Source organism: Helianthus annuus, chromosome 17 (genome assembly GCF_002127325.2).
Source record: "Helianthus annuus cultivar XRQ/B chromosome 17, HanXRQr2.0-SUNRISE, whole genome shotgun sequence".
NCBI lineage: Eukaryota > Viridiplantae > Streptophyta > Magnoliopsida > Asterales > Asteraceae > Helianthus > Helianthus annuus.
The window spans coordinates 121,990,028-121,999,562 of record NC_035449.2 but is presented as its reverse complement, the minus strand read 5'-3'; the positions used below and the strand labels follow the sequence as shown (position 1 = coordinate 121,999,562).

General features: G+C 34.1%; 1 protein-coding gene across 1 annotated transcript; it reads right to left on the bottom strand.

Annotated features, from left to right (window-relative positions):
- Positions 1 to 337: 337 nt before the first annotated feature.
- LOC110897708 (E3 ubiquitin-protein ligase ATL41) lies at positions 338 to 1,389 on the bottom strand. The gene has a single exon (XM_022144439.2). It carries the CDS (start codon positions 1,266 to 1,268, stop codon positions 531 to 533), a length of 738 nt encoding a protein of 245 aa, XP_022000131.1. The 5' UTR covers positions 1,269 to 1,389; the 3' UTR covers positions 338 to 530.
- Positions 1,390 to 9,535: the final 8,146 nt, after the last annotated feature.

Below are 9,535 nucleotides of genomic sequence, written 5' to 3'. Positions count from 1 at the left end.
TAAAGGTGTTTACCGAACCTTTACCGATCACCACTCTCTTCACCCTAAACTTAGATTCAACTTCTTATGTCAACGGGGGTAGCCGATATATTTAATTTAGAATTATTATACAAAAAAAGTAACATTTGCCATTCATAAAAAAAAAAAAAATTTTTTGACTATTTATACATCAGTTGGTAAAAAACTTATTAATTATTAACGTATGTTAAAGAAAATGTCTATTGCGACCTTCTAGGTTAAAGTTCCTGATTCCATCACTAATAATTACATATAGCTATTTGTGTTAAAACTTAAAAGTTAGCAAAAAAATATTTTTTTACACTAAATTACCCAAAAATTATATCAACATGGAAGTGTTCATTATAAGGTAATTAGACATGCACAAGATATAGCCCAAACAAAATTTGTCGACGTATAGTAACTTATCCATACTATTCACACAAAGATATATTTAACGAAATCATACAAATCCAAACAAAAAGTATAGACGTATAGTTTCACGTATAATGAATGTTGCAGTACTTATCGGCTTATTGTCTTTCAAGATCTTCAATTCCATCTTGCGTACACGAATTATTGCGTCTTGAAGATCGGTCCATACTTATCATCCTTCGAAAAGAACCCAATCTCGAGCTTGTTCCAGTAACTTTGGAAGATGATTGCGCCATCCCGTCTGAAGTCCCTTCCTTAGCTACTCCAACAAAACTTGTCGGTTCTAGAGGTGGAGCAGAAGGTGCACTCACCCCGTCCGCGAGCCTAGTACTAGGCTCGCGAGGCAATGGCAGAAGGGTGGGACCCAGCTCCACCTCATGGCGACAAATAGGACAACTAGTTTGTGAGCCTAACCATTTGTCAATGCACTCAGCATGAAAATGGTGCTTACAATTTGGTAAAGCCCTGATCATCTGACCATCCTCAAATGAGCTTAAACAAACCGCGCATTCATTGTCTTGTGACTCTTGGCCATGACCAATGTTCTTATACATGAGTATAGGGATAGACGATATAACATCGGGCTCAAGTCCCCTTCTGGGTGGCTCGTCAGAGTGGATACGAGCTATGAGCCCTATGCCCTGAAGAGCCACTCTACGACGCGCTTGGCGTCGAAGTATGTACCTTGTGTATATGTGTAACATGGTTACAAGCACCACAACAGTAGATAAAACTATAATTGCAATGAATAAGATCCTACTATTGACACTTGTCGAGTTGGGATACATTGTAACCGCCTCGTTATCATCATCATTTCCATCTTTCGAGCCAGACATGGTTCTTGGCTCGAGTGCCCCGGAGAGAAAAATAGGGAGTTAAAGCTTAAACCAGGTTTTGAAGGTCTAAAATGGATACATGAAGAAGTGGTTTATAAATGGTGTCGTGTGGATTGGTTTATAAGTGTGTAAACTTGACTAATTATATATGCTGAGTTGCGTGGCCAGTTGGTTCATGTTATTTTCAAAGAGAAAAATACAAGGAAAGGAACCTTGTTTCAAATCAGTTGACCTTGAATGTTTACTTTTTTCTCTCTCCGGTTATTTTATTTATCTTTTATTATAATTTATATGATTTTGTATATATTTGGTGGGTGAGTAATGTAAAGATATGGGAATATTAATTTATTTCCAAAGATATTACCTAAATGAGAAGTAAACAAAAAGAAACCAGAATCGTTGAGATTTCATCAGCATAGGCGACTACGATAATATATATTTATATGTAAAATTAAAAAAATTGTTTCTTATATAATATAGCATCACTTCTGATTTTTATCTAATATTATTATGTATAACTAGTATTGAAAATTGTTATATATAACTAATCTAAAAGGAATTAAAAAATACAATAATTAATTTCACTCTCTATAACCCGGTGTTTCTCACTTTTTTCCTTATTTTGATAACTCATTTTTATTTAAATTATCGGGTGTTTCTCACTCTTTTCCTTATTTTGATCACTCATTTTTATTTAAATTATCGGGTGTTTCTCATTCTTTTCCTTATTTCGATAACTCATTTTTATTTAAGTTATCATTAGGTAACTTGACAAGACATACCTTGATGTAAGATTTATAGTTTAGGTTTATTCGTTATCATTAGGTAACTTGACAAGACATTACTTGATATAAGATTTATAGTTTAGGTTTATTCAAAATTAACAATAACAAGATTGTGTTTAATCTGGTGGAATCGTTAACACGTTCAGCTAAATCGATTGCCTGAACATATAAATAGATCGCCTGAACATATAAAATGTATCTTCACTCCATAGGTATCTTCTAATACCATGAATGATTCATAAACGTTTGATATGTTTGTTGTTCCATAATGTCATCTAGCTACTAATTATTTAGTGATTTTCTTATTTAACTCACTTGTTTGACTAAATTACCTATTTTTTTAAATGGTTAACGTAATTTGGCTCATTAGTTTCCTATTAGATGTAGTTTTAGACATAAGCTAATTTTTATTGTATGTAATCATGAAAAAAAAATCATTTGCATACAATTATTTATGAACTTACGCGTATGCAACAAAGAAAATAAGAAGTTGTCGTTATTTTGGACTTATAATGAGGAAGTGAGGTTACTATCACGTTTTATGGCAACGTTGAATAAAGTTAAGCACTTTGTAGAAACACGTATTCTTGAACTAGCTAGATCAAATCCTATTTTTCTATTTCTTTTTTTAATTTAGATATTGGTTTAATCACGAAATTCAAACTCAAGTCTTCTTATTTAGAGTGAAATCCAACTTGTGTTTATCGATGTTAAGTATTTAACCACTCTCACTTTATGTATTTAAACATTTATTTGCCTTAAGAGTATGTATATACAGGGTATATAAATGAAATTAACCACTAAACATACAAATAATTAAAAATTAAAGTAATTATTATTCTTTTTCAGTTTGAACTATAGTAGCTACACTAAAAACAAGATTGAGGAATAACAATTATATTATATTATAATTATATATATTATATATATTTGTTAACGAATAGTCATGAATAATAACTTTATTTTTATAATAATATATAATTTTTTATTATTATTTCTTAATATTATAATAGTTTATTATTATATTTACTTTTAATAACATATTTTTAATTTTTCCTTTTTTAAACCATATATTTTCTTTACCAACTTTTTTAATAATTCTTTTTTTTTTCTTTTTTAAACATATATTAATTTATCAATTAATTTGCCACTTCTTTAATAAATTACGTTTATAATTTTTTTTTTCTAAAACTTACGTATGTAGTTGTGCTTAATTTTTTTTCTCTCGACATTCCGTTATAAGGTTTGTTAAAAAGAAGTTGTACTCAAAATAAAGTATTTATTTGATATCCTAAAACGGTACGATGATAAATTAAACCGTTCTAATGGTTTGGCTTTCTAAACAATATGTTATATATTCAAATCACGTTTGTTTTACATTATCATTTGCTCGGTTTCACCGCAACGCATGACGTCAAAAAAAACTAGTATATATTAAATAACATCTTGTTGGCTACATGAATCTTTTTTATGTTTAGTTTTAGCCATAATTTTTTTGACCTTTTTGTTTTACCACTAATATCAAGTAGTGGAGTGCTTGCATTTCTCTTCAGAGATGCAAGTTCGACTCTCACTTGGTGCAAAGTGAGACACTGGTGGGCAATGATAGGAGACCCAGGGAAACCTGGGTTGGATCGTTGAGCCAAACGGGTTTTACCGGTAATTTCAACATCGTGTCTACGAGCGGGTGGGTTATCGGGTTTTCCCTGGAATTGGTGGTGGACTCGGGTTACTCTCGTAGTACTTCCGTTTATCCAGTGGATGTCCCGAGAGTGCTCGGATTGAGTTTGTTGGCCGCTAAAAAAAATTAACATGTTTGCTATTGTATTATCTTAGTTATGTCATATATATTAATAATATACTTTTATTCTTACATTGATATACTATAAAATCTTTTTGTCTTTAGATTTTTTGTGATCATTATTATTGGTGGACCACAGGAGGTTAAAATTTGAATTGTTAATTTATAATAAATAAAATTATAAATAATATAGGGTTAAAGGCTTTTTAGTTGTCTAGATTATTTTTTACACTTTTATTTATCATACCATTTCTTTTGTATTAAATAACATCAAAAAATAACTATAGCTGTTACAATGACTTTTCTTTTAAATCTTGAATTACATTATAAAAAATATATGCCTTTAACCCAGTAATTTTATTTTTATAATTTTTGTTCGTTAGTTTTTTTAGAAAAAAAAAACTAAATAAACGATATGAATTTTTATAAAAATGGCATAACACGACGTCACCACTATCATTTTTCCGTTCATTCATTTAGGTCGCTACACCAAGTCACCATTTTCTTCTTATAATTGTTTTATTTTGTGTTTTTTTTTTGGGTAAAGGGTTACCCCGGTGATTCTATATATTCACAACCAAAACGCACAAGTAGTGTAGAGAGCCTACACTAGTTCAATCACAGGACCCCATGACTGTAGAACAAAATAAAACAAATTAAACCACCAAAAGGAAACAAACAACTAGACTACTCTCTAGAAAAAAGCAAAAGACAAAACTTTGTCAGCCGCCATCATCATGCAATCCAGTTCCGTTAATCTCCCACTCCCTTAGAAGCCGACGCACGTTATCACAATTCTTCAACCTCGCTCCCATCAATTTATACCGCACCTGTTGGATAATAATTTCACTTATCATTTCCGGAGGTCTCAACTGGTTCTTGAATAATCTTGCGTTACGCTCCTGCCAAATAAAATATGCACTAGCCGCCACCCCCAATCTCGCAATATAGTCTGCCGCAGATTTCGACTTGGACCGCAACAGAAGCCAATTAACAATATCATCCCATTTGGGCTGAACCGAAACCATACCCACTTTGCACCTAACCATATGCCAAACTTGAGCAGAAAACTTACATTCGAAGAACAGATGACTGTGAGAGTCGTGGTTAGCATAACAGAGTAAACAACACATCATATCCATATTCTTCCTATGCAGATATCCCAAGACAATATTTTATCCTGAGTGAGTAATTTTCTTCTCATGATCAGCCACATTAAGAACGCATGACGCGGAATGCATTGACCGAACCAAACAATACGACTCCACTCTATCTCTAATTCTCGGTGCCTAATCGATTCCCAAACACGAGATGTAGAAAAATCATGAACCTGATCTCCTTGTCGCCACACGAGTTTATCAGGTCTGTGCATATCAAAGGACATTTGATCCAGTTGTATAAGAAGCGGATATAAATCCCTCCAAGCGGCTGGCCATCTCCACGAATTATCTGAGAACACATCCGAAACTTTAGACTCCATATTAAATCCCGCATTGGCAATAGTTCAAGGCGAAATGAATTGTTCGAGCGGATTGTTGTTACATTTATATATTGCACCTTCATATCATTTGGTTCATACGAAGATTCCCCGCCGCAACGCGCGGTGGAAAAGCATAGTTTAATTCAAAAGTTGTAAAGTAATAATCATTACTCTAGTTATTTGTATGTTTAACACACTAAATCTATTTGTGTTTGATTCTAACACCCTATACATAGCGATAGGATCACATACAAATCAACTTAACGTACTAAGTGCGCAAAGCAGACAAATAGACGTACGGTAACATAATTGTAATATTGATGACTTACAAAGTAATTTTATGTGTAACTAAAGTAATTATTGTTTGCAGTGTAATTACTTTATCGGTAGAGTAATTTTATGTATAGATAGAGTAATTATTTCTTGTATGTCAAATTCCTCAAGTTATAAAGATTATTACACTACAACTATATATAAACGTGTCATAATAATTGTCCCACCCACCGGGACGCATGCTCAAAGAGTAGTGAACTCACCTTAGATTTGCTCGATAGATTAAGTAATTTGAGCTAATGTGGTCAACCTCGTCCTATTATGGTGATCATACAAGTCAAGTTCGGTTCAAGTTGCACACAAGTATTGATCATGGCATAGCACGTATCACATAACAGTCCAATCATAAACCCACATCAAAGGCCTAAGTGTTTCCGATTTGAGTGCGGCCCACTGAAGGGCCCGTTAACCAGTGTGCAATTTCTATGCAAGTGTGCGAGTCCAACATTGTGCGGCCCAACAGTCAAGTGTCGAGACCATGACGTCTCGAGTCGAGACTAGAGATCTCGAGTCAAGATCATACGATCTCGAGTTGTAATCCAGAGGTCTCGAGTCGAGACTAGGGGAGGTTTCAGGTCATGCAATGCAAGTCGAGACCATGAGGTCTCGTGTCGAAACCAGACCCGCAACCATGGTCTCGAGTTCTCTTATTTTTGGTGAAGATGTGGTCTCGAGTCGAAACCAAGGCGTTTCGACTCGCAACCTCAGTCGAGACTCGGAATATGTAACTGATTTCCTTCTTTGATTCCCCATTAATCTCGTAACAACGGTTAGCAATTTTGGTGTAATTTAATCAGATCAAACAGCATAATCTAGCAGTTATTCAATATGTTCATACAAATCCCCGAATTGTAACCGTTTCCTTAATTCACATAAGCACCAATCATAAACAATCATTGACCCTAATCATTATACTCATCATAACACAACCCAAATTCATGCATATCTATCTCAACATAACCCCATCATCGAATACACTATTATGAATACACATGATCAGAATTATCAAATGGTCAAACAACATGATTTAGCACTTATCATCTAGAAATCAATATCATCAATGATCATTAATCAAATCGGTTTATCAGACTCATAATAGCACGTAAACGAAACCCTACAATCATGATTTAATTCCTTATGCACACCCTAACAATAGCATCAAACATAACACACCCAAGATCAATAAGAACAACCAGTTCGGAATTAGGATCGACATACAAACCGAGAAGTAGAGAATGTGCTAGAATGCTAGAACAAGAGATGATGCCACGATCCGAGGAGAGCTTCGAAGGAGGAGGGTGTTGCCGTCGGTCGCTTAAGAGAGAAGGGGAGCTAGGGTTTTCTTATGATGTTGAAAAACTAAATCATTAAAAACCATACACAACCCTTTTGTGTGTGCATGCGGTCACTACAAGGACCGAGCCCATCCTTGGGCTGTGTGATTTGGGCTGAGCATTCGAGATACAAGGGGTTTGGGCCGAGATAGAACACAAAAGGAACAAGGGTGTGCGGTTGGGAACGAGTGTGCGATTCGGGATGCTTGTGCGATCAAGTTCTTGAAACAAAACCTCACTTAACATATATAACAGTCTACACATTCGTTTATCATAACAAAACATTCAACCAAAACATTCATTCCAATTACGTATATAAAAATGTACCATATAACACAAGACATGAAAAGAACTAGTACAAGACTAGGGCTGGCATAACGGGTCAACCCGATCTGTTAAGACACGAACACTGTAACATTTCGTATTTTTGTAATTTCTATTTTTAGAAAGTCGTATTAAACTTTCTAAATTCAGCCAGTGTACTCTCATTTTACCCTATTTGGTATTTTGAGACTGGGATCATAATGAAAAACGCATCGTTTTGATCATATGCTTGTTTTAATACTATGTTATGTTAAAACATGTTAAAACACGTTAAACTATGTCGAACACGTAAAAACAGTGGAAAGATATTCAAATCTTGGCTCTCGAAACAAGTGTGATCAAGAGATTACCCTAAACCAGACAAAATCGGGAATTCGTACGTTAATTCGGTAAAATTACCAGAAATTGGGATTAAATCAAATAGATATAATATATATGTATATTTAATAAACAAATATAATATATATTTAATAAATAAATGATTTATGAAATTAATTTTTAGTTAAAGTGGTTAGTTAAACCTAACCTAGTTAGTTAAAGCATATTTATATGCTAACTAGTTTAGCTATTTAATAAAAAAGGGTTAACTAGGTTTGTTTTTGTAAAGGGAATAACTAACTGAGTTAGAGAACTCAGTTAGTTCAGTTAAGTGTCAAAAAAAGAATTAAAAAGGGGTTAAACCCCCTGGAACCGACTATAATGGGACTCGAACTCGCGACCTCTCACACAACAAACAACACTCTAACCGCTCGGCCGGGCATGCCACATCCGACCAAGTATGGAAACATATCGTACTTATATACGTTTTCTCTCCTTTCCATTTTAAGATTTGTCGCCCAAACAAGATTACAGCAACAACGTTGACTTTTCCTTCTTGCGAGAGATTTGATTTCGGTAATTTTAAATCGAGTCCGCGTTGTACACAATCATCATTTCCTTTTTATCTTGATTGATTACCATTTCGTAAAATCAATCACCGTTAGTTTCCAATTCTCGGCCAACCTTCCAAACTTCCTAACCGCATCGACAGTCTATAAATACCCGGCACTCACCACCTCCGAAAACCACCACCATTCGACCTTCACCACCCCACCGGAAGAACCTGCAACTCGCCGGAAGAACTTGCGACCGCCGGAACCACCGTTAACCGCTGAAGAAGACGACCGGAGTTCGACGGAACTCACGAAACCCTTTTCGGTATAGAATTCTTGACCATTTTGTTTCTGTAAATATTACGTCATTCCGTTTGATTTGATTCCATTTGCTTTTGCTTAAAGCTTCTATTGAAACATATGCAATTATGACAACAAACCTACAAGTCCATAGTTATAACAGTTTGTTTTGGGTATATTCTTCTTTTAAACTTCTTTTTTTTATTATTTATTTAGTAAAACCTTAAAAACCCATTCTTTATTTTCGTAAATCATTTTTACTTTCAGCCAATCCTTTTTGTCAAAATCCCATTAACAGGGTGTATTTAGGTGTAGAGTTCCATTTAGCCGTTCAAAAAAAAAAAAAAAAAAAAAAAAATCCCATTAACAAGTTTCTATCCTACTTTAATAAAAAATCATTTTCGTTAACCTTAAAATATAACTTCTTTTATAAACTTTATAGGTTAATAATGTAATAAACGGTAATATTAAATTAATATTGTGAACCATATTTAAATAATAACGAATTGGTTATGTGTCATTTTATATCTCTAGGATAACCATCCTATGCGTTCTTTTGGATACCTTTACTCGTGCGTTTTTACAAGAAATCGCAACGCAATCACTGTGAGTATACTCGATCCCATTTTCGTTTTAAACACTTTGGGTGCAACATGTATTTCATATTCAAATTACACCACACTTGAAACTTGTTACATTCACACTCTATCCACATTTAAACACGAAACATTTTACTGCTTGTTAATCTCATATGCTATGCAAGTTGATCGTATAACACAAGTTGATCGTATAACACAAGTTGATCGTATAACACAAGTTGATCGTATAACACAAGTTGATCGTATAACACAAGTTGATCGTATAACACAAGTTGATCGTATAACACAAGTTGATCGTATAACACAAGTTGATCGTATAACACAAGTTGATCGTATAACACAAGTTGATCGTATAACACAAGTTGATCGTATAACACAAGTTGATCGTATAAAACAAGTTGATCGTATTGAACCAGTTGAACGTGTTAACCTCCCGCTA